General features: G+C 44.7%; 1 protein-coding gene across 1 annotated transcript in view; it reads right to left on the bottom strand.

Moving 5' to 3' along the window:
* The window catches only part of PLXND1 (plexin D1), a 145,465-nt gene that overhangs the window by 78,679 nt on the left and 40,564 nt on the right, over nt 1-26,222 (bottom strand). Inside the window, exons 2-8 of the mRNA XM_075938737.2 lie at nt 25,893-26,069; nt 20,722-20,853; nt 17,589-17,689; nt 15,972-16,101; nt 13,272-13,437; nt 11,739-11,847; nt 9,692-9,794 (exon numbers count right to left, since the gene is read on the bottom strand). Of these exons, the coding sequence (XP_075794852.2) occupies nt 9,692-9,794; nt 11,739-11,847; nt 13,272-13,437; nt 15,972-16,101; nt 17,589-17,689; nt 20,722-20,853; nt 25,893-26,069 (918 nt within the window). The remainder of the gene's footprint in view (nt 1-9,691; nt 9,795-11,738; nt 11,848-13,271; nt 13,438-15,971; nt 16,102-17,588; nt 17,690-20,721; nt 20,854-25,892; nt 26,070-26,222) is intronic.

The following is a 26,222-nucleotide window of genomic DNA, read 5'->3' as shown; positions in this document are numbered from 1 at the left end:
AGAAGTTATAGAGGACTTCTGACTCCCTATGACAGGCCTGTCAATCTAGGACACTTCAATTTGCACAGTAAAAAAAAAAAACTATAAATCAAAAGCAAAATCATATGCTCTCATCAGGTGCTGCTCTGAAGTTGTTACTACAGCCTCATTATTAGTCACTTTAGTGCTAGGAAAATGGCAGAGGGACACTCAAAAGACACTGTACAATGGCAGTGATTCCTCTGAAACCCTCTCCTGTCAGCAGAAAGCAAAATGTCTTGTATATTGCAGTGCACTTGTTGTTAAGCTCCTGCAGAGCTTTCACTTTACAGTGGTCTCCTCTGCACATTGGTATTTCAGGAGTAGGTGTGCATACAAGAGAGTGTGAGTGTGTGAATGAGGAGGAAGGAGGGGCTACACAGTGCTGTAAGAGGCATTAGGGAGGGAACAGCCAAAACAGAATGGCTGAGTTTACAGCAGGGGTGGGGAACCGAATGCCCAGAGGCCAGATGCGGCCCCTGGAGCTCAGGTCTCCTCCCCCTTAGCTTTGGGGAGCCTGCACTGGCACTCCAGCCCCCACTGCCTCCCACCTGATTGATTTTTTTGTGAGTCTGCTGCCCCAGACCCCAAAAGGTTCCCCACCCGTTTTAAAGATCCAAGTGAAACTGACAAATGATTTTTAAATGTCATCCATTCTATATCCTCCTCTCCCCCATTTTTCTTATCACTTGGGAGTGACTATCTGACTCTAAGCCCAGATTTTTATGACAAACCCATCCTGTTCTTTCATGAGATGTAAACTACACTGCAAACAGCAGCAACAAACTGGGCCAGATTCTTCTCTCAGTTACCCCAGGGTATATCCAGGACAATGCCTTTCACAATAGAATCACTGGTGCAAGTGGCGACAGAATATCTGATTTATTATTCAGAATAACTTATAACAAAGGGTGTAATTCTCTTCTTACTTATCCTAGCTTTACTCCATTGTAACTCCATGGACTGTTCCTGATTTACACCAGTGTGGAATTAGAATCAGGCTGTGTAACACTAAGACACATCGCTGAACATTTTCATAGTTCTGGAAGCCATGTGCACTGGGAAGTCTTAGCACTTAAAGTGCCTCTCTCCAGACTCTTGTAAGCATGGCTTCAGGGTCAATGAATTATCTTAAAGTGTTTGTTTGACTGTGGAAAACGTGTTTCAGTTCTTATCACGACACTGATCTTATCCAAGCACAGTCAGTGCTGCCTCATCATGAAGATTAAATAACAGAGCGCGAGACATAGGAGCGGGGGAGAGAGGAAAAAACAACAACGAAATGGGTTTAAGGGAGATTTCAATCCATAGTCTCCTTGAATGAAAAGAGTTAAAACAAATACAGACAGAGACTGAAAATTTATGTGAAAGCTCCTATGGTCTTGTGTGTCCTTGCATGTCACAGCAGCTGGCTCGGCTTGGTTTGGCAGATAAATACAGTCACAGGGCTGATTAACTGGTTGTCCCGCAGTCCTTCTCCTGTGGCTGGAAAGGGAACTTTCCAGCTGATTAGCTCATTCAATGCAGGATTAGGGAGAAGGGCCTGAATTTTTAAAATGCTCTGGTTGATGTTGCATTTGCTTCTTAGCAGAGATGCCATCGGTGCTTGGTTTTTCATAATGCGGAACAATTTCTAAACGTTTCATTATTTCTGCTCAGGTCGCTGTCCTGAGGACCTTTGTTTCAGATCTGAACAGTACCTTGTGCTGCAAGAAGTTCTATTAAAATCAGTGGAAACCTGAGTAAGGGTCACCTTGACAGTTAGGAAGTTTTTCCTAATATCCAATTTAAACTTCCAATTTAAGTCCATTGCTTCTTGTCCTACCATCAGCAGTTAAGGAGAATTTTTCTCCATCCTTCAGGTAACAACCTTTTAGATAATTGACAGGTGTTATCAGGCCTCCCTTTCAGTCTTCTCTTTTCCAGATTAAACAAACTAAATTCTTTCAATCTTCCCTTGTAAATCACGTTTTATAGATCTTTCATCATTTCTGTAGCTCTTCTCTGGACCTTCTCTAATTTGTCCACACCTTTCTTGAAATGTGGCCCCCAGAACGGGACACAGTACTTCAGTTAAGGCCTAATCCACAGAGTAGAATGAATTACACCTTGTGTCTTGTTTACAACACTCCTGTTAACACAGCAGGAGTTAAAATAATTTGAATTTCTTACAGGTACTATCCTATCACAACCTGCCCCCCTTGGGTGTGTCCGTCAGGTATGTGAGGGTTGGTGATACAACAGTACCTGTAAGAAATTTAAATGTGAGGTAGAGTGCGGGGGGCTCAAGGCAAAGGGTTGGGATGCGTAGGGGGTGCAGGAGTTCGGGCAGGGGGCTGGGGACAGGGATGCAGGAGTCAGGGTTGGGCTCAGGGCAGAGGGATGTGCAGATTCAAGATTCGGGGCAGGGGGCTGTAGGGAAAGGGGCCAAGGGCCCCATTTCAGGGGGCTGAAGGACTGCAGCTGCACTTCCTGGTTGCTGTGTGTTTTTTCCCTGTTTGCTGTGAATAAGGAGCAAGGGGAAAGTGCAGAGCCTACTGTGTTCCTCCTCTGTCCCTTCTTATAGCAGCCAGGAGGGAGAGGAATGCAGCAGGCTCTACACTTTCTTCTCGCTCCCTAGTCAGGCAAATAGGGAAAAAACACACAGTGACTGGGTAAGTGCTGCTGCAGCCTCCCCACCCCCCAAACAGCAGCAGGGGAGGGGGCTCAGGGTTAGGGCAGTCCCAGAGAGGCGGGTGCCCCCAGCCATCCCCTCTAGCCTATCTGGCTGCCTGCTGCTGAGTGCAGCAGCCTGCAGGAAGCCAGGAGCTGGGCTGGGAGCACCCTGCCCCTCTCCTTGCAGCTAGCCCCAGCCAGCCAGCTTCTTGCTAGACAGCCATATCCAGGCACACTGATTTACTTTCACCTCTGCATCCTAGAATGGTGTTTGCTTTTTTTACAACAGTATCACAGTGCTGACTCATACTTAGCTTGTAGTCCACTATGACCCCTAGATGCCCTTCTGCAGTACTTTGTAGGCAACCATTTCCCATTTTGTATATGTGCAACTGACTGTTTCTTCCTACTTTGATTTGTGCTTTTGAATTTCAGCCTGTTTACCTCAGACCATTCTGAATTATGGCCTTATCCTTCATAGCACTGGCAACTCCTCCCTGCTTGGTATCATCTGCAAACTAAGGATGTCAAATTGTGGTTAACTGACTAGTTGAATAGTCGATGGAATTTCCATCGACTACTTGACTAGTCGATAGGCACTTCCGCATTCCTCCTCTGAAATGTACAAGAGCCTCTGGGGCTCTTGTACATTTCAAAGGAGGAATATGGAACTCCACTTGCAGCCTGGGGCCAGTGGGAAGTCCCGCTGACTCCGGGGTGGGTGCCAGCTTTGAAATGTACAAGTCTGCCCAGTGGGGATAGGAATGCTCGAGTCAGGGTTGGGATGTATGAGGGACTCAGGGCAGAGCAGCAGGTTCCATCCAAAAGCCAATCCAATCCTGCTAAGTTTTTTTTTTTTTTTAAAGAAACCCCCAGGAATTTCCTTTTAAATAGAAATATCCTATGTTGTACATAGTGATTATTAAAAACATTAAATGACTAACCTGTTGGTTGCCAATTCTCAATCATCTCCTCTACAATACTGCTGTCATCCACTGCCATGTCCATGAAATCAGTGGGATGTCAGGGTATGTCTACACTGCCACCCTAGTTCGAACAAGGGTGGCTAGTGTAGACATTGCCTCAGAGACTACACACTCTGGTATATTCAGGGTATGGGTTTGTACCTGGCACTGTCAGCAGAACAGCAGGTCGCTTCTACCTGAATGTACATAGAATATTCAGCAGCAATAAGGAGATCGGAGATGGATGTATCTTTTCCACCGGGGGTAACATTTTCAACAGCACCTAAATGACCTGAGAGCCTAAGTCTAACTGACTTTCGGGGAAATGTAGGCACCCATGGGCAAATTTTAAAAGGCATTTAAACTGGTGTTAAGTGCTATCTAGGTTGTTAGGTGCCAAAATACTTTTAAATATCAGGCTCTATATGCCTAAGACATTTCTGAAAATCAGAGTTAGGTGAGTCTGAAAATTTTACCTTTGGGGTTTAGTCCTTCATAAATCTTTTAAATTACAGTAATTCATTTATATAACACTTACCATCTGAGGATATCAAGGACTTTTACAAAAAGGAAATAGGTCTCATTGGCAGGGCTTGACAAACAGTGGCAAAACCTACTCGTCAGCTCCGCACTGCGCATGTGCAAGACCCGCATTACGCATGCGCGTGCCGCTGGTGAACGGGGCAACTGACTGAAATCTACTCACCCCGGGTGAGTAGATTCAGTGATCTGTTGAGCCCTGCTCATTGGTATTATTATTATTTTCATTTTCCAGGTGGGGAAACTGAATCACAAAGGGAAAAATAAGTGACTTGCACAAGGTCACTCAGCAAACCAGTGTAAGGGCAGGCACAGCTCCCAAGAGGTTGGATTCCCAGTCCCTAGCTCTCACCATTGAGCAAAGATTCTTGATTCTCCATGATTAATCAGTATTATGAGCCAATGGGAAAAAAAGAAAGCACAGTGCATGTTTTTATTTGCACGCACAATTACTGTAGCTAGGCAAACAAAATCAGATAGCAGTGTGTGCAAAAGGGCATTTGTGTGCATGCAAGAGCCCTGATATTCATGTGCAATTGTGCACTGACATGTGGGTATACTTTGGCACATGCTTTTTATCTGATAATTTCTCCCTTAATTAAAACTAAATTCATATCCCTGAAGCATCATTCGAAAATTTGCTCTAAATTTTTCAGTAGGTAACAGCTGTGAACTCAAGAGACTCAGTGATTTTCAGATGCATTCAAATCTGGAGATAAATCCTCAGGTTTACTCAGCTTTTATTCTGTCCCTACTGAGGTAAATCTCCCATTGACTCAAGAGAGAGTTTTGCCTCTAGCAGGACCTCAGGATCCACCTCACTGAGCCCTTTTGGAGGCAATTGCCTTTGGCAGCATTGAGCTCATCTGATAAATTTAATACTCAGACAGTTTGTTCCTTTGACAGTCCAAGGATTCTAGAGGCTAAAAAGCTGTGAGGTGAGGCTATGGTGAAGAGGTCACTGAGACTGCTATACTTTCCCTAGAGGAGCAAAAGCAAAACCATTAGGCAGTAGGTGTAACATGCCCTGTGAATGTTTTTTTTCCTTGGAGAAACACGGTAGGGGCATGAGACTGGGGCTTTGTGCTTCTCTCCTCCATGCATTCAGAGCTGTACAATTCAGGCTTTGTGAAGATACAGGTTTGAATTCTGCTCTAGTTCTCATCAAGGCAATGTGAATCTGGAGGAGTAAGTCCACTGAAGTCATGACTTCCTTCACAGAATGGCTCTGGATGCACTGGGAACAGAATGTGGCCCACAGAAGAGAATTTGCCTGTGAATGGGAGACAGGCTCAGGGATTGGTCCTGCTTTTAGCAGGGGGTTGTACTCTGACCTCCTGGAGTCTCTTCCAAGCCTATGATTCTATGAATATTCATCCAATTTAGCTTATCTCTGGATTCTTTTTGTGACCATATAAGATTTTCATTCATAGTAACCCCAGGATACATTCTGTGGGACATGGTATGTGACTATGTGCTAATATAAGCAAGATTGTGAACACAATGTAAAAGTTTCATTATTTTGGAACTGAGTTGCATCTCTTATTGGGAGGAGAGACATTCTATTGATCCCTGACTAAGGGTTAATTTTAGAATCACATGTTGTCTGTGTGTGTATATTATTTCTAAAGAGCCCATCCCTGCAGTGACAGTCTAATTTACAGTCCTTGCTCAGGCACAACTCTTAGTGGTTAAAACTGGACAAGAGTTTCAAGATCTGACCCACGGAAATCAGAAATGGAAAAGACTTTGTTGGGTTAAATGTCTTCAGTCCCTCCCTGTCTGTGCACAAATGCTCCCAGGAGCATACTGGCCGTTCTAATTTTAACCTAGTTATTCTAAGAAAAGATTTCTGATATTTTTTAAAAGAAAAGTAGAATATCAGTTGGTTTGGGTAGCTGAATTAATTTGATATATGCATCAAGAACTCAATTGTGCCAGATGCTTGAATGCCTTTGGTTGTGAGGTTTTTGTTCACATGTATATTTGGAGGTTCACTATTTGTTCAAATACCTGCATTCACATGGAAAGAAGAATAATCATGAATGTAATGAACTTCACTCTTATCACCCGTGGGAAAAGAAACTACTGTAGCGCCTTCAGCACAGACCCTACTGCTTGAGCTGCAGGAGTAACTCTGCTGGCTGGTCACAGTAGAAAATTGATAATATATGTAGATCAGCCACTAACGGAGGACATGACACACTTACCTAGAAATACATGAGCAAGAATAAGGCTAGGTCTACACTAGAGACCTTTCAGCTGCACCGCTGTATGATCACTCATGTAACTGCTCAATTAAAACACCCCCAAAGAACAGGAGAAGTTCTCTTGTCAACACTATACTGTGTACGCTGCCACTTATGCTGGTGAATCTTATGTCACTCAGGGGTGTGGTTTTTTCACATCCTTGAGCAACATAAGGTTTGCTAACATAACTGACCTAAGTTGTTTGCATTTATTTATTTTCATTTTCAGAAATCTCTTATCCATAGAGCCCTGAGCAGATACATAATTTGTATCTACATCCAATCTGCAATCTGCAAAAATGGTCGGGGACATGAAGTAGATGCTTGTGTATTTGCAGTACTCTACTCATTCAGTCACAGATAAGCAACAACATCACATGATTGAGTTGACCACGCCATGCAGAATAGCAAAGAGTCAAAGGGTCAGATTTTCAAAAGAGCTCAGTATGTTAGGTGCTGAGAACTTTTAAGAATTTGGCCCAAATTGAACAAGTCCTGAACAAAGCAAGGGCTGCAGAATTATACTGTTCGTTTAATAATCACAAACTGCTTAGAGATTTTGAAAAATCAAAATCTGTTCACAGTTGAGTCACAAGCAGAGAAGAAGGGTAAATCTGCAATGAAAATTATTCTCAAAAGAACAATTTGACTGGCAGTGACTCAACAGTTGCATGAGGCCTTTCACACTGTTTTTATATGGAAAGAACTGTATAGGATAATGTTGCAATGTATCAGTCATATCTGCCTTTCTTTGATGAATTACATGAGTTCCAGAGACTTCCACAAAGGGAAGCAGGGTATGGAGGGACATGAATGGAAAGCAATTAGATGTCGGAGGTCAAGTCTGGAAGAAAAGAATGGAAAGTCTAATACATGGCCAAGGTCCTTGTATAAAGGTAACAAGCAAAGGGAATCGCTGTCTGAACGAGTTTGAAAGAGGCCCAGAATGTTTGTGCCAAAGAACTGTTCAATTTAAAATGTAAAAGCTTGGCTTTGAGGGCCAATAAATTGATTGCTAAAGGCCAATTTTATTTAAATTAACTTCAGTTCTAAATTTCAGAAGTTTGACTATGCTTGTTATTAGGAGCTGTAATTTGGATAAAGGCGATTTTCTGCACTCACCCAGACGTGCTTTAGCAAGTTAACTGCCATTTCATTAATGTACCACAATAGCCTAGTAAAAGCTAAATGAATTGTAAGGTATTGCTACATTTATTTTATTACTTAAATTCAGGCATCTCAAACTGTGTGGAAATTAAAGCATTGATCTAGTTTGAATGGTAATAAAGGATCAAGGGAAATAGCTTGCTGAAATAACCAGGACAACTCAACACATATATTGAAAGAACCCCACACATGAACAATTCTTTACTCTTGTTATGAGATACACAGACACATATACCAGTGTCAATGGCAATAAATCCGGAAAATAACAGATGAAAGTGCTTGGACTGGCCACCCTGACAACTGAAGTTCTTTATTTAGCTATAGAACAGGTACGGCTCAGTTTAAGCTTCTCCCGCAATGCCTCCTCTTCAATCTAGAGACCACTTCCAGAATGGAGAGTGTAGACTAGACTCTATTTCAATACACTTTTTAGGTCTATTGCTGAAACTGCCATTAAAAGGATCCAGGGGATCCTTTAGTAAAGACCTGCTAAATTGACCGCCAATCACTCTCTTGTTGACTCCAGTACTCCACCAGAACAAGAAGAAGAAGGTGGTAACTTGACCTAAGGTACGTCAACACCAGCTATGGTATTTAACATCTCCAGAGTTGCTTACATTCGGTCAGCTTTGCCCCAGAGTGTAAACCTGCCCTCAAAGTAACGACATTCAAGTGACTATCTGGAAATGCCACATAATCAAGCACACATATAGCAACTAGTAACTGCTTGGTTTAATCCCACCTCTGCTACAAGCTCTCTGTGTGCTCTTGGGTAACTCTCTTCACCATCTTAGCCTTACTTATCTACTTCACAGGGGTGTTAACCAGTGCTGCACAAATGCTAGGTATTCTTGCTGCTAACTGGAGAGAGATTCAGACAATGATAGGCTTTGTGTCCCATCTCGAATCCCTTTACTCATCCAAACAGAAGCATTTTCAGAACCCGTGACCTTATTACAGTGAACCCTCGTTTATCGCGGTAGATAGGTTCCAAACCCGACCGCGATAGCTGAAAATCCGCGAAGTAGGCTTTGAAAGCCGCGGAGGGGCTCCGGCGGGGGAGCAGCCCAGGCGCGCCTGGGATGCCCCCCCGCCGGCTTCCCCCGAGGCTTTGAAAGCCGCGGAGGGGCTCCGGCGGGGGAGCAGCCCAGGCGCGCCTGGGATGCCCCCCCGCCGGCTTCCCCCGAGGCTTTGAAAGCCTACTTCAAACCTACTTTCAAAGCCTCGGGGGAAGCCGGCGGGGGGGCATCCCAGGCGCGCCTGGGCTGCTCCCCCGCCGGAGCCCCTCCGCGGCTTTCAAAGCCTCGGGGGAAGCCGGCGGGGGGGCATCCCAGGCGCGCCTGGGCTGCTCCCCCGCCGGAGCCCCTCCGCGGCTTTCAAAGCCTCGGGGGAAGCCGGCGGGGGGGCATCCCAGGCGCGCCTGGGCTGCTCCCCCGCCGGAGCCCCTCCGCGGCTTTCAAAGCCTCGGGGGAAGCCGGCGGGGGGGCATCCCAGGCGCACCTGGGCTGCTCCCCCGCCGGAGCCCCTCCGCGGCTTTCAAAGCCTCGGGGGAAGCCGGCGGGGGGGCAGCCCAGGCGCGCCTGGGCTGCTCCCCCGCCGGAGCCCCTCCGCGGCTTTCAAAGCCTCGGGGGAAGCCGGCGGGGGGGCATCCCAGGCGCGCCTGGGCTGCTCCCCCGCCGGAGCCCCTCCGCGAAGTCGTGAATCCGCGATGGTCGAACCGCGAAGTAGCGAGGGCTCACTGTAATATCCTGTGCCCCTACACTCAGCTTTTTATCGACAAATCTCAAAGCTTGTTAAAAAGTGCAGGAACGTTAGCTTCATTTTACATATGGGGAAACTGATGCATAGAGTGAAGAAGAGTCCTTCTGAAGGCAACAGAAGTCAGTGACAGACCCAGGAACAGAGCCTCAGTCTCTTGAGTACTAGGCTGTTGGGAGACTGTCCCCCAGTTGACCCCAAATATAGTCAGTAAAATATTCTAAAACCCAATGGCATCTGGTCAACCTGGAAAATTGCTCCAGGAAAAGGCAGAAAATAACAACAACAATGCAGCAATCTATAAAATCATGTGACATAACAAACCCCAATGTGCCTTACATTCATCTTTATCGAGTCCTCACAATTAGAGTCATTGGAGGTACACATGTATTTCTTAGTGCACCAATAACACTTCCATTTGGTAGAGAGGCAGCTGGTACATCTGAAATAAATAAGAAGTAGGCACAATTAATTTTTAAAAGGTGTGCAGATTTCAGCACCCTCCACAGAGCCAAACATCAGTGTCAGATTTTAGTTCTTCACATACGCATAGACACTGTATTCTTTCTTTTGTGGTGCCCAGAACAAATCCGTTTAGAAAAGGCTCTGATCATGCTCTCCCTCCTTTCATTGTAAGGGCTATGCTAAGGCCCAAATGCCATCAAGGCTGCTTCCCTGACTGCCTCAGGTTGACCTTGTGTGGAGAATGACCTCACCACTAGCAGATAAAAGTGTTGGCTCCATTCATAGCTCACCCTGGCTCACACAGACGATGCTTCTAGACCACAGATTGACTTTTAGTCAGCCTGTGAGTCTTTGAGCTCCTCTCCCATTTTTTAAAATATGCCGTTACATATCCCTGTACATTTTCCCATGAAGTCAGATGACGCTAACTTATTCTGGTGGCTTTTTCAATGGCTTTGTGTAGGAGCTGTGGAATCCTGTACTGACAGGGACATTGGGTTACATCATCATACCCTGTAAGCGTGCATAGAGTTCCATGGATTGAAGCCAGCATCACAGTCCCATTATATCCATCCTGACAGTGTAGGGGGTAGGACTCAGCATGTCAAATGCATGGATTATTTGTCCGGTTGCTTCCGTTGTGTAACACTCAGAACCAGGGGCAGATGACCGTTTTGCGGGGCCCCGGGCAGCATAATTCCGCGGGGCCCCCTTTGCCACGGCACATGCGCAGGGCTTTCTGAAGCGTGGGGCCCGGGGCGGCCGCCCTGTTCGCCCTGCCCTATATCCGCCCCTGCTCAGAACCAGAAGACAAACATACTCAGCCTGAAGATTTTCAGAAGAGAGGTGAGAGCCAACTATATTTGGCTTCTCTTTAATCCTTTCTCCCTCTAGCCTGACAGCTGCCTGGCTCCCTGCTCCTAACTCTCTCTCTCCCCAATGAGGTTCCTCCCACTTTCTTAGTCCTTTTCTGGAACCTCCCACAACTACTGAAGTCCTGCCTCATCCAATGGCCCACAGCCACATGCTGCTGGGCCATATCACTGCCTCCAAGACAGTTCCGAGCCTCACCTCCTACTGCAACTCCCCCTCAGACCTCACTGGTTTCTAGCTTGAGGAAGTGGTCAGAAACTGGCAGTGGAATATGTCATGAAGTCAGCTACGAGATGGGCTGGTTTCTTAAGGGGAGAGCATGATGACAGGGCTATTTGAGAATCTAAAGGCCTGAATATAGATCTGTCCTCACCTCCCTGCATCCAGAGGCCCTCCCTCTCCTTTGCATAGCAGCCTTTAGATGTCTCCATGACACCCTTGGAAGCGGTCTAGTCCCCAAGGTATGACACTTCCAAGGTCCCCTGATACTATGATGGATTCTCTATAAATACTAGAGATTAGATAAAATGCAATAGACAGACCAACACATTAGATGCACAGACAGATTATTTTAGGAGTACTAAAGAACTGGAGATTAGCCAGCACCTTAGGGGTTAACACAAAAAACTTTCAAATAAAAATATTGTTTATGTTAAAAAAAGATAAGCCAGGCTCCATCAGAATGTCCAGATGGCTTGAGAGGCTGCTAGGACCTTCCTGTATAAATCCCTGGCAATCGTCATCCTCATTCGTGCCAAATCCTGCCCAGGACTCAAACAGTCCCACTGGCAGGGAGAGCTGTTCCTGCTCAGTTAACTCTTCCCCCCACCCAGCCCCCCAAGCAAGCACAATCAAACGATGCACATACACCATTTTCAATTGCTCAATTTACATCCATTCCCTGGAACAAATAATTGGCATCAGATTCTAAAGTGAGACACAGCAGAGCAAATCTACTGTTTGTCAACACCCTGCTATCTCCCCCAAACTCTGTCCTCCCCCAAAACTGCTTTGGTTTCTGTAATTTATGGAAGGTGAGATCACTTACGCTGTCTTTGGGTAAATATTTCCAGTTCTTTTGCAATCATAAATGGTGAAATTGGCCTGGACAATATTTTTGCCGTTGACTTGTACTGCAGTTTGAACAATCACATGGTCTGAAACAAGCAAGCCAAAGAATATTGGATCACGAGAGAGTTTCTATTTTTTGCTCAATCTTAGAGGGCAAGACAAACTTCTGAGTAAACAATATCCCAGCTGCTTAATGTTTTTCTCTGGGGTTTCCTCTGGGTTGCCTCACAGAATTCATGTGTCCCTCCTTATTTAGCCTCACTGACTTTAAATCTCTAGACTAGTCCACAAAATTAATTAGTGTCTTTGTCTATGCTAAGTGGCATTTTAAAGTCAGGTTAGTCAATATGTTTTAAAATCCCATGCATTTTCTCAGAGAGAACAAACCAACAAAGAATGGTGAAAAATCACTTTTTTGTCTACCAATATCTGATCAATACATTTCTCATGCTATATTCTAATCGCTTAATTTTTTGAAATCTTATGATAAACCCACCTGGGATGTGAATCAAAGCTTCTTCCAAGAATTGCATAATAAATTAAAAGATACATTTCCAGAAATGGCCTTGGACATTACCATGAACAACAATACAAAGCAGTTCAATCACTACTATTTTTCCTATAGTGGAGGAGACCATCAACATCATCTTTTAAAACAGCCTGATAACAGTGGGATTTTCAACTATGCTCAGAATGTTGGCCTAACTCTTCTCCCACTCAAGTCAATGATTAAACCCTATTAACTTCAGTGGAGCAGTTAGACCAATCCTGAAGACTTGTGAAAATCTACTCTTGAAGTCTAGAACGTTTAGGTCAAAAATTTCAAAACTAGCTACAGATTCTAGATGCCTCACTGTTTGGGTACCCAACATGAAATGACCTGGGCCCGATTTCCAAAGGTGTTGGTGACCACCTCCCACTGACTTCGGGTAGAACTGCAGATGTCCAGCATCTATGAATGTCAGGTCCTGGTATCTCATGCTAAGCATCCAGTTTTAGAGCATTCAAAGTTTGCAAACAGGTTTGAAATTTCTGCCAGTCTTTTGGAATGAGAAGCATGCAGATGGCATCTCAGACTACACTTCACATTTTCTTTGGTTTTTTTTCTTAAATGTATATTTGGAAGGAAAGTAAAATAGTAATGATTAAAAATAACAATTTGTAAACAGCTTAAACCTGTAGATTTCAGTACTTAAAAAAAGAAAATTTAAAATTCAAATTTTATCCAGGTAACATAAACAAGACCCAATAAGTTACATACCTGAACTAGTTATCGATTGACAACTCATGTTAGGATGGTAAAAAGATTTCAGGATATTTCAGCAGCAAGGATAATGTGACACTTCTTATACTAGAGAAGCTGTTCTGCTTTCCTTTTGTCTAATGCTTTCTATAAATGTAATTATTTGCAAAAAACTGACCTGTAACCCCAGAATCAATACAATAATTAAGGAAATAAATTCCATAAAAAAGATTTTGGAATGTGTTGAGGATATTTTCCATTACATACCTTGATTGGGTGGGAATGTGGGATATTTCTCTCTTGGAAGAAACTCACAATAAATAATCTTATAATCTGTGAGAATTCTGGCGACAGTGTAGATATTTCCATAATCACAAGATATCGCCATTCCACCAAGACTCGGGATGTTCCCATTTATTTGCATGATTATGACCTTAAATGTGGACAAAAAAATAATTATTGCTATGGAAAGTGATTTACAGAGTTGGACAAAGTGATTAAAGCATATAAACTAACCAGCTCAGCAAACATGTCCACTGACAGATGATTTGTTTATATATATATATATATATATATATATATATATATAAATAAACTGCTAAAAAAAATGTGTACAAGAAATTGCTATTCCTTTGTCACTATAGAGTTTCATTGTTTCTGTTAGTAAATATATAGAATATGTTTATAGTGTGACACTCAGAACTAGCCATGTGCTTTATTCAACTGATCATCCAAACACAATGCCAAGGTAGGTACCCCTCTACATAACTCTAAACTGCTTCCTTCCAACCAAAGTGTGCCACCTAGGGTATGTCTACACTGCAAGTTTATTTTAAAGTAGCGCGTCCACACTACAGGGAAGCCTCAAAATTAGTCAGAGGCAGGCTCCCCTAATGTTGACACGCTATTTCAATTTAGATGCACTAGGGAGGAGCTATTTCGATAAAGCAGCAGAGGAAGTGTCCACACACACCGTCTTCTGAAACAGCTTTTTTGGAAGACACGTTATTCCTCGTGGAATGAGGTTTACCAACGTCAGAAAAACCCCTCAATTATTTTATTTTTTTTCGAAATAATGCAATTGCTGTGTGAATGCTAGTATTGTTTTTCTGGAATAAGGTGTAGTTATTCTGGAATAACGGTGCAGTGTAGAATGCACCCCTAGTTCACTCCACCCTAACCACTTACTGATTCTATTCACCTTCTCATCTTGGAGCACACTAGGGATGTAAAATCCTATTTAATTGGCTAACGGGGTAAACATATTGTTACTGTCACATCCCTAGAGCACACCTCTTCCCTTTGCAGCAGAAACTCCTTGTGGAACCTCAAACAATATCAGGGTGGGATTATGCCCATGAAACAACAGAGGAGAGGCATACAAACCAGGATTTTGGATCTGAGATTCTTGAACTTTGGGGAAATTTGAGACTGTATCCAACCTTCAGGCCAATGACTAGTTGTATTACACAGTGAGAAGACCCTTTTGCCCCTGTGAGGAGTTCATGTGATCCTGATTCTCTCCACCCCACCTGGGAGAGAGGAGTCCTTTTCAGGAGCCTAAGGGAAGGGTGACAAGTAGTTGCTCTAATTTATGGAAGTGTAAATTAAAAAGTCCATTCTGGTTGAAGGGTGATTGATGCTTTGTGGAGAAAATATTGCTCTGCAGGCCTCCAGAAGGAACTTCAATGTACTTTTTGTGGTTTATTTTCTGTAATGAAACTTTTTGCCAAAAGAGCTGCAGGAACTGAAGTTTTTGAGGTGTGGGCTTTTCTTTGGTAGATTATCTTAAAATGAAATCTCAAAGGCTAAGTTCTCTGCAGTTGTGACTCCATGGCACAGTCCATTAGGGTTATGCTAGCAGATGATCTGGCCCTAAGCCTCTGCCTCAGAAGAACCAAATGAGAGTCTTCTGTGGCTTTGTGGCTTGGACTGTGGCTCCCAGCTCTGCCAGACACAGACCCTGGGAAGTTCAGAGATGCATCAAACACTGAGCCTCTGAATGATTTCTGAGCTTAATTAAAATGCAAGTTTGATGCCAGTTCAATATTGTGATGAAAACTAACTACATAGTCAATGACCCTCTAATGCAGCTGTTTTTAGCCACTGAGAAGCAGTAACAAATGTGACGTTTGAGGTTTTGAGAACTGGTACGCTGGGTTCCCTCTAACCATCTCAATAGCTAGGCGCTAGTCCATTTTCTTGCCTGATTCCCAGTCAATAGCTCATTCCAAAAGACTGGAGCCTATCGAAATCTTTTGCATGAAAAAGAGGGGCTTTTTTTGTGGGAAAATTCCCCTTTTTTAAAAAACCCCAAAGCTTTTAAAAAAAAAAAAAAGACTATCAAAATTTTAACTTTTTTTTTCAGTTACCAGAAAATTGTTTTTGAAACAAATTTTAATAAAAATTTCAAAAATAGTTGAATTTGATATAAATGTGGTTAGAATAATCATAAAGCAATTCATAAAAAACAGATGAGTTAGTTTAGAACCCCAGAAAAGGGAACAACCTCAATTTTTTTTTCAATATTGTTTTTCCCATTTTTTTTTAAACCAAGCATAACATTTTCAAAAGCATTAAGTAACTTAGGAGACTAAGTCCCATTTTCCAAAGTGATATAAAGCATTTTGGAGTCCAAGTCCTATTGATTTTTAATGAGAATTAGAGGTCCTTAGTGCCTATGTCACTTTTGAAAATGTGCTTTTGAAAATTTTGCCACTGCTTTGAAAGACACAATGGGGCTTGGGATACTCCAATGACCAGTTTCACCACTCAATGGGAGGCAGTGAACAGTAGCTGGTACCAGCTAGCACATATTAAATGGAAGTCTGGCAAACTGGTATTGTTGCCCACCAAAATGTTTGGAACCATTGTGCTAGCTAGAGTAATGTCATATGTGGGCACCAAGAGCAGATGGTGACCACAGGCTTACAGCACTTTATTAACCTGTACCAATATTAGATGTACCTTGTTGTCAGCATCAATATTAATTTCTGATGGCAGGACTGTCATTGAAGGACACTGCTGCACTCCCTCACTTGCACTCGTCCAGAAATTTGGCTCAGTGGAATTAACACACTCATGCTCCAGAGAACACCTGAAACAAACAGAAGCACAACTTAGGGTGGGATGCTCATTAAGTACTGATATAACTGTTGTAATAATTATGAAAAAGGGCCTGTAGAAATCTGGACACTTCGTCTCATTTCTCCAACTTCCGTGTTTCAGTCAATTGTGTGACTGCTAGAGTTAATAGGTAGTGTCCTCGCATTATCAACACACCACTCCTACTGGCATCAATGGGCAATGTGTGTGTGTGATGGGAAAAGATTCTCCCACAATGACTGAATGCAAAGCAAGACAAATATAGCTGTACTAGTGTGTTTGGTCAAAAATCCTGGACCTGATTTGTAAAGTCAGGGCCTAATTTTGCAGCTAATTTCTGGTAGGGATGTAAGCGAGTAGTTGAGTACTTGACTACCCAATAAGCCTAAGCTTATCGGGTAGTTGAGTTGCGTACTCTACTGCTTGCTTCCCCCCACCTTGCTGCCTCTGATACGGAGGCAGCAAAGGAGGGGCGGGGGGACAGGAGCTGGTGCTGGGGTGGAGCCAGCTTAAAAACCTGTTTCCCCCAGTACTGTTGCCATGGTGATATCTGTCGCCTCCCCCACACTGCCTCTATCAGAGGTAATTAAAATGCAAAGCAGCCTCTGCCCAAGGCAGGCTGAAGCTTGCAGTAGGCAGAGGCTGCTCTAACAGCAGCCTTTATCCTTGGGGGTTCCCTGCCAGAAGCTGGGCTCCCCGCGGACAGGGGCTGCCGTCGTGAAGCAGCGCCTGCCCGCAGCCACCTGGGCTCTTACTATATTTAAAAGGCAGTGCCACAGTGGTCCCAGGAGCTACCCCCACTGCGGCTCTGCAATTTAAATGTAGTAAGACTTGGGCAGCTTTTACTACATTTAAAATGCAGAGCCACAGCGGTCCTGGCTCTGTCTTGGCTCATGCTGGTCTGGGACCTAACCCCGCTGAAACTCTGCAGTTTAAAGGTAGGAGGAGCCAGGCTGCCTGCACACCCAGCTCCTTCTGCATTTAAACTGCAGAACTGCCGAGGGGGTAGCTCCTGGACCAGTGTGAGCTGGGACAGAGCACCTTCCCTTATCGATTAATCGTGCGGTCAATACGAACTGTGTTGACTATACGATTAGTCAATTATCCATCTCTTAACATCCTTAGCTTCTGGATATATATTGAATTTTCCCACAAGTAACTGCAGCTGCCAATGATGGGACTGAGCTTTCTAACTAGCTGTTTGCGCTCTCAATCAAATGATTAGATGACTAACACTCTTCTTTGCATTCACAATTAGCTGCAGCATTAAAATGCAGATGCAATTAAGTGTAAGCAAAAAAGTACACTCCCAGAGCTTGAAACTGGGCTGAGACATCCTTAAAAGGATTGTCCTCTATATAGTAAAAATCAGGCAAAGGTTGTAAGCAAGCATAGCTGTGCAGCAAACCAGCAATCTGCTGAAACTCTGAGCAAGAGGTCTAAAGACAATCACTTGAAAGAAAATACAAGAAGTTCTACCTGGTCTCCATTGTGCACCATCCACAATAAGCATCAGCTGCAGCCAGACACTCCGTACATGTTGCATACTGGTCACAGGCAGCCACTTTCACGCGGGTCATCTATGCAACAAGCAAAGTCCAAGGTCACTGTCATTCCCAAGACATCCCAACATGTTCAGACAACACTTTTTAACAATGGAAAGGAAACTTCTTGTTGACACTAATGAGGCATTCATGAGATTCACGTGGTGAAGCATGTGCACAGTAGATTAGATAATGTATTAGGAAATGTAATAAGGGGCAACAATCCTGTCCTGGCAGGGACATGGGTTACACTTTTCCATCACTCCAACTTATGGTTCTGTGAGTAATGGGAGCACTATGTACAAACAGAAGATTATCTGTCTCTGTTTCTTATAAGCCAGCATCTTCGACATAGCTGCAAGACAAGGTCAGTAACATTATAAAATACATTATAAACTCCTATGATGGCTTAGATGGGACCAGTTTTTGCACTATTGCATTGCACATTATTTGGGTCATGGGAATCTCAAGATTTCATACTTGCCAGACCCCTTCTAGAAAGGGATGAACAATGTCTGTCTATTTATGAAGTGATCAGAATTTACCTAGGAATACAAAATCATTCATGTGTAGGGACATATGATTCCTGGAATAGCAAGTAATTCAGCAGTATCTGTGGTGACTTCCTTAACTACCCGATAAGCTTAGGCTGATAAAGAGGCAGCAAGGGGGGAGGGAAGAGTAGTCGAGTACTTGACTCAACTACCCGATAAACTTAGGTATCAGAGGCAGCATGGAGGGGTAGGGGGAACAGGAGACAGTGCTGGGGGGAGGTGGCTTAAAAGCTGGTTCCCCCCAGCACCGTCTCCGTGGTGCCACCTGCTCCCTCACCCCCTGCTGCTGCCTCCATCAGCAGCCCCTGTTTGTGGTGGCCCCAGCTGGCCATTGACAGGGTCTGCTTCCAGAGCAGCCTCTGCCTGCGGCCAGCCCAGGATGCCACAAACAGAGACTGCTGGATCCGGCGTAAGCTGGGACCAAGCAGTCCCGGATCATGCTGGCTCCAGGACCGCTGCAGCTCTGCCTTTTAAATGTAGTAAAAAAGCCAGGTGGCTCTTACTACGTTTAAGAGGCAGAGCTGCAGTGGTCCTGAAGCTGATGTGAGCTGAGACTGCTCAGTCCTGGCTCACATTGATTCTGGGAGCTACTCCCGCTACAGCTCTGCACAGTGCCTCTCCTTATCGACTAATCGTGTAGGCGATACAATTTGTATCAACTACACTATTAGTCAAATACCCGCTCCTTAACATCCATTGTAAGAACCACTTGGAGGGGGAGAATGCAGTCATTCGTATGCTTCTTTTCCTAGATTTCAAAACATTTGAAAAAGAGGACTGCGAGGAACTAGATAATTTGGAGTTTGACAATGCAAGGTGCTGAGAGCCATCTGTTCCCATAAGGCATTCAGCAGCATCTCAAACAATCAGACACCTGGTCCAGTTTCTCTCAAACACATGTTGTGCACAGCTTCCACACATGCTTGTCAAGATTCCCAAAATGTGAATTCCACTGGCAAAAGGAATTGATCAGGCCTAATTTAAAGGAAAGAGCCATGCTATTTGAACTGAAGTACTGCACATGGGGTTTTAGTCAGCCCAGGATAAGGTTCACAGCAGGTATCTTGTTGTGCTCCAAAGTGTTTGTGAGGCCTCTAAAAGGTATGAGATATTAGCTAGACAGGCACCCTGGGAGAGTTCTGTGACACGATAATGGCTGAGCTGCAGGGAATTATAGCTGGAAAATATAAATACAACATATAAAATTAGTGGTTGAGCATCTGTTTCAACAAATTAAAATGTAATTCAGGACAGACCACCAGGGCTTGGAGCAAAATGTGAACTCTATTCCTCCTCAGCTGTTCATTTAATAGAAGGCTAAGAGAAACCATTTGTTTCTTCCTGCTGTGGAATTTTCAGGCCTCTCCAAAAAGAAAGCCTACCATGCTGGAGAGTGCTGGCCTATGAGTTACAGGGTGTGAATTTTTAGGTACAGTGAAACCTGCCACGAGGGCCAGTTACAACAGGCAAACCCTTTTCTTCAGTAGCCCTTTAAAAATATTTCCATCGTTTCTAGTACAATTTTATTCAACTTTCAGTTAACAATCAAGATATACTTATTTTTGCCAGCTTTGTCTTGCGTAAGGCATATTTTGCTGTAGCTTTCAATTTTATTTGCACAGAAATGGGTGAACTAGTTGAGATAACAGGAACCAACGTAAACCCTGGCCATAAACTCCAAATAATCATTCTGAGGTTTGAAAAATTTTGGTTAACTTTTTAGTCATTTCGACTAAAAGTGGAGCTGACATGAATCATGCATCCAATCCCTTTGATGCTGTGGAAAGTTCAGTTCTGGAACTATATTTTGCAGCTGGATCTTGTCTCAGAAATGGGTTGATGCAAACCTTCGTATCCAAATACCCCCACATTTGGGGTGCATCTAGACTACATGGCTCCGTTGACGGAGCCATGTGAAGTAGTTTACTTGGCATAGTCAAAGAAGCGGGGATTTAAATAATCCCCGCTTCATTAAAATAAAAATGGCCACCATGCTGTGCCGACAGTTAGCTGATCCGGCACAGCGCGATGGTCTAGACGCGGTGCGGTTGACAAGGGAAGCCTTTGTCGACCACTCCAGTATGCCTCTTGAAACGGAGCCTGGGATCAGCTGGGGAGTCCCTCTGAAATGCCGCCTTGGGGTTTCAAAGCGGCAGCGCCATACAGCTGTGCAGCACTGCCACTTTGAAGTACCCCTTCCTCCCCCCCTTTGCTGCCTCTGTCTCATAGAGGCAGTGGGGGGAGAGGATATCGACTAGTCAAAAGACTACCCGATAAGCAAATGCTTATCAGATAGTTGACTAGTCTTTAATATCCCTACTGTAGACCCAAAATAAAAGGTTTGATCTAAATTTTGAAATGATTCTTGACTGGCGCCAACCACTGAATCTTTTCAAGTATGTGCATTACTGGTATTAAAAAGAACATTTCTGTTGCTCTGTTTCCTAAACGAGTGCTGACTGAAAATATCAAATGAATGCACTTTGCCAAATGTATAGAGAACAGATGTCCTACCTGATATGATGTCATGAGATAGAGGTAGCTGGAATCTGAAGGATCAAACTGCATGATGGGATGAACAGGCTCCCCATAAGCCACTGAAACTGATTTCCTGCTAATAATCTCCTTGGTACTGTTCAGATTAATCTACAGTGCGAAAGAACCATTTGTTAAGATGAAACATTGTTATGAGGGAGATGCTTTTCTCACTCTTTTTATAAACTCAGAAGCAAAATTAAACTTCAAACATGTAGGCAAATCAATTATCATTACAGGTTTCACCTCTATAAATTGGAACTCTCTGGTCTGGCAACATCTCTGGTCTGGCAGGACCACAGATATTCTAGAATCAGAGAGTCCTGGGGTGTTGCGGGGGGTTTGAGGGCCGGAAGCCTGGCGAATATGATGGAGGCAGGATTCTGGTGCACAGCCCAGCTGGCTGGGGGAGGGGAGGTGGGAAGCCCAGCATGTGTGCAACCCAGCTGGGCTGTCCAGCTCACCTTGGCTATGGGGGGTGGGAAGCTGGAAAGGCCAGCGTGGGGCCCAGCTGGGTGGGAGAAGAGTCACGGGGGGCAGGAAGCCTGGCATGTGACCCAGTTGTGCTGCTGGGGGAGCTAGGAAGCCCGTGGGGCAGCACGGCAGGGAATGGGGCTGACAGGAGGAGGGCCAGAAATGACCAGCAAAATCCTTCATCCGGGACCAGTCAGGTCTCTAGGGTGCCAGACCAGGGAGGTCCAACCTGTATCACCAACATATTGGAAAACTATTTCACTCCCAAATCTTTATTAAAACAGTTATGCTCAGAAAAGTGTTATTTGTATGACAGCAGCATTCAAAGGCCCCATTGTACTAGGCAACGTACCCTGCAAGGAGCTAACTAAATACAGTAAAACTCCATTGGTCTGGCATCTGACGGTCCGGCACTCCTGATGGTCCGGCACCATCAGGAACCCGGAAGTGCTCTGCAGCCGGACCATTGGAGCTGCTCTGCCTCCAGCTTCCCCTATTCAGCCGCTGCTAAAACTGACCAGCGGCTGAATCGGGGAAGCCGGAGGCAGAGCAGCTGGGGCACTGCAGGGTAGATCCCCTAGCGCTGCCCCTGGGGGCTGCGGGACCAACCCGGCAGCACCCCAGGCGTCCCCGATTCAGCCGCTGCTGAAATGGACCAGTGGCTGATTCTGGGAAGCCCGGGGCAGAGCTGCTCTGCCTCAGGCTTCCTGGAGTCAGCTCTTGGTCAATTTCAGCAGCGGCTGACTTGGGGATGCTTGGGGCAGAGCAGCTGGGGTGCTGCTGGGATGGTCCCTCACCGCTGCTCCTCGGCGCTACTGGATCAACCCGGCAGCACCCCAGCTGCTCTGCCCCAGGCATCCCCAAGTCAGCCGCTGCTGAAATTGACCAAGAGCTGACTCCAGGAAGCCCGGGGCAGAGCAGCTCTGCTTCGGGCTTCCTGGAGTCAGCTGCTGATCAGTATCAGCAATGTCTGACTTGGGGACGCCTGAGGCAGAGCAGCTGGGGTGCTGCCGGGTTGATCCAGCAGCGCCATCGAGCGGCACTGCGGGACCAACCCAGCAGCACCCCAGCTGCTCTGCCCCAGGCGTCCCCAAGAGCAGCTGGGTGCTGCCTGGTTGGTCTCGCCGCGCCAAGGGTCGGCGTTACCCCGACCAACCCGGCAGCACTCCAGCTGCTCTGCCCCAGGCGTCTCCGATTCAGCCGCTGCTGGTCAGTTTCAGCAGCGGCTGAATCAGGGACGCTTGGGGCAGAGCCGGACTATCGGAAGGGGGGGCTATGAGGGGTCTGGAGTGGCACCCCCCCCCACCCAGACCCCTCATAGCTCCCTCTTCCGATAGTCTGGCATATCTGATAATCCGGCACCCCCTGGGTCCCAAAGGTGCCGGATTATCGGAAGTTTACTGTAGATAATATTCCTCGTCTTTGGTGTTTCTTATCTTCATTTTGCAAATGGGGCCAAGAAAGATTCATGACTTCCTGAAGTCACACAAGAAATCGACAGATAGGAACTTAATCCAGATCTTCTGACTCCCTGTTTGGTGCCTTACCCACAAGACCATCTTTCCTCTCTTCCAGCTAATGTCGAATCTGCCCTACAAGCTTGGCTGTTCTTTGTGTTTTTCGTCAGAAAACACCTCTCCCTGTCCATCCCACTGCCACACTAGCCTTTTTGCTCTTAAAAAATTCCAATGAGTGCTATGCACTGGCGTAGCTCCACCAGTAAACAAGGCTGCAATCACCGTTACCAATGTGTAACTCTCAGAGTAGGACTGGATGACAAAGTGGTAATAATGCCAGTGGACAGCAAGCTATCTAGCCCGTCTAGATCTTCCCCTATTGCATCTACACTGGTGTTAGCAACACAGAGACATTTTGGGAGCAAAAGGTTTGTACAGATACAGGTATGGGGAGCTCTTATGCTTTTGGATTGGAGCTGACTAGACCAAACTTGGTCTAATCTCTGAACAATTCAGTAAAAAGACTTCTGCATCTGTGTAGTGGGTTCCTGCCCCTAACATCAGGATGACTCAGCCGAAAATCCCTGTATCCCCAGGTTGGGTGCAAGGCTCTGCCACACTTTTACACTGCATTGTAAACTTAGCAGCTACACATGCAGGCTGTGTCTAGACTGTCCAGTTTTTCCGGAAAATCAGCCGCTTTTCCGGAAAAACTTGCCAGCTGTCTACACTGGCCACTTGAATTTCCGCAAAAACACTGACTTCCTAGTGTAAGAAATCAGTGCTTTTTGCGGAAATACTTTGCTGCTCCCGTTCGGGCAAAAGTCCTTTTCCGCAAAAGTTTTGCGCAAAAGGGCCAGTGTAGACAGCAGAGATTTGTTTTGCGCAAAAAAGCCCCGATTGCGAAAATGGCGATCGGGGCTTTTTTGTGGAAAAGCGCGTCTACATTGGCACGGATGCTCTTCCGCAAAAAGTGCTTTTGCGGAAAAGCGTCTGTGCCAACCTAGATGCTCTTTTCCGAAAATGCTTTTAACGGAAAACTTTTCCGTTAAAAGCATTTGCGGAAAATCATGCCAGTCTAGACGTAGCCGCATTGTTTTTCCACTAACAGCTCTCCTATGGTGGCACAGATCATGATCCCTACACTATGCCATCTTGCAGTATGTTTGATTCCTCATATGACTGGCAGCCATCATTGCTGCTGGGGGAGCTGGTCAAACACTACTTCTGCCCTCCTGCTGTCTTTTCTTGGACGATAAAGATCTGAATTACAACCCACACAAAGTATTCTGTATGCCATGCCAAGTAACAAAGAGCCCTGAAGGTAAAAAGGCTTCTGGTTACGCAGCTGTGTTGCAGAATTAAATTACAGCTATCTGAGCAAATTATCCCAGTAAAGGGTAGTCAAGAGCCTCTCTCTAATGGAGGTTCAGCAGATAAGGCTGCTTTCTCTGATATGATAATGGAAGCAGAGCTGTTAATACTGTGTGAACGGGAGCTGCGTGTGGGATGTGTCCTCACCCTTGGCCCTGTGCACCTGGCTCTGATGTCAATTGCTACCACCCTGTTGGATTACCTCCCCCTCTAGGCAAAAATGAAACCAGAGAGCTTCTCTTAGATCTTTCCCACTTTTCTGCCAGAGCACTTGGAAGCAATGAAAGAAATTGGATTCATTTTCTCTTCTCCAAGCATTTTGAGCCAATATTCCAAATTATGTACTATTAGCTCTGGGCTGAGATAAAGCAGATTCCAGCCATGTCTCTCCTAGATGGTCTTTTTCTACTCTATGGACGTATTGATACAGGGACTTTAGTGAACTGCTGTGACTGGCTGGAATGTAAACCTTCCTTTGGCAAACTCTAAACACTGAGGTTATTGTAATTGTGGCTCTGCACCTTGGCTCTTGACTGAGGCTAGTCCACTGCTCTACACTGTCTTCAGTGCACCATTGCAACAGAGATACCCGAGGTGTATCATATGCATAGCTTCAACCTGCATCAGAATTTAGCATCGGGGAATGATCATTCAGTGATTCTTCAGTCTATAAGGACCATTTTAAAACTATCAAATCAAGAGAAGAATTTATTAGAGGGCTCTGTTAATAATTAAATGTGGTAAAATAACATTTCAATTGCAAGTCTTTTGTTTCTATAGCATATTAAATACAACACGCAGCTCCCGTTCACAGCCTTAAATACTGATTAACAGATTCCCCAATTACCCGGCAGGGTACATCATTGTATAGATTAAAGTACCATCCAGTTATTTCTTTATTGCACAATGAAAGCCTATACTCAGAAAAAAATATCATTTGACAAGCTTGCTCTTTTATTGGGAATATAGTCATAGATAAATAGGCTGTACCAAAAGTCCTGAGGACTGAACCTTTTATTCTGTGTGCAGTTACAGCATGAGTAGCGCAAGTGCACACTTCCTTCACAATGCTATAGTAACATGCCTCAGCCCTTCATGAGAAGGGCCAGATCTGAGGGGCAGGCAGTCTTCTCTCTGCTACAGCTGCCAACTAAGATGCCAAGGTGAGGGTGGTTTTTTTGAGGCAGACACCTCTCAACAACAAACTGTACTGGGACTGACAACTCATTTCACACAGGCAACCAAACAGTTCTGAGATGATCAACAATCACATTTTTCTAGTGCATTTCACGATTTGCCCACGCTACTTGAAGAACCTCCCAATTTCCCTGTATCCACCTCTTTGGTGGAATATATCAACTAATTAACACTACATAGTGGTGTAAAGTGGGGAGCAAATGCAATGCATCCAGTTGAAATGGCCAGGGGAATTTAGGAAGGCAGTTATTTACATTGGCATTTAAGCAGGTCACAAGTAGTAACAATCCTATTCTTATTAAAAATAAATCGTAAGATGAACACAAGAGGACAAGAAAAAGAACTCTTGCTTTATGCTTCATGTGGAAGAGGGGGTGAATCACTAAAACCACTTCCCATTGCATCTAGGAGCAATCTAATAGCCACCCATCCAAGAAATGAGCCAACCCACACCTGTTTGGCTTGCAAGACCCACAGAACTACACACTGCAAGAACTACACACTACACACTTTCAGTTACTACTTTCCTGACTACTATACAAACCAATGGTCCAAGAAGTGAAAGACTCCATACCCCAACACCCAACAGCAATCATCAACTCCTTTAAGAACTTCATTCTTCTCTCTTTAGTAACATGTTACTTTTACCTTCAGAAGTCTTCCATTCGCTGTACCTAGGAACACCACGGTGTAATTATTAACACTGGAAACAGCCACGGAAGTGAGGCCCTGGTATATGAACAATGGTTCTGCCTTTATGGGTTGCTGGATGGCCAAAGGATGTTGAAGATGGGCTGCTCCACAGTCTAACTGCTCTGGCTGCAGCTGCAAAGAAACATTTGTGTCAAAGTATGGCAACAAAATAAAACAGTTCCCACAGAGAATATACCCTTTGAACAAAACAACCCATTAAGGGTTTCATGATATACAAAGAGAAATCTCACCATTGGATATTAAATAAAAATATTAAATAACTAG

Source organism: Pelodiscus sinensis, chromosome 11 (assembly GCF_052426305.1).
Source record: "Pelodiscus sinensis isolate ZL-2025 chromosome 11, ASM5242630v1, whole genome shotgun sequence".
NCBI lineage: Eukaryota > Metazoa > Chordata > Testudines > Trionychidae > Pelodiscus > Pelodiscus sinensis.
Note: the sequence above shows the minus strand (reverse complement) of the source record. Positions and strands in the feature narration are given on the sequence as shown.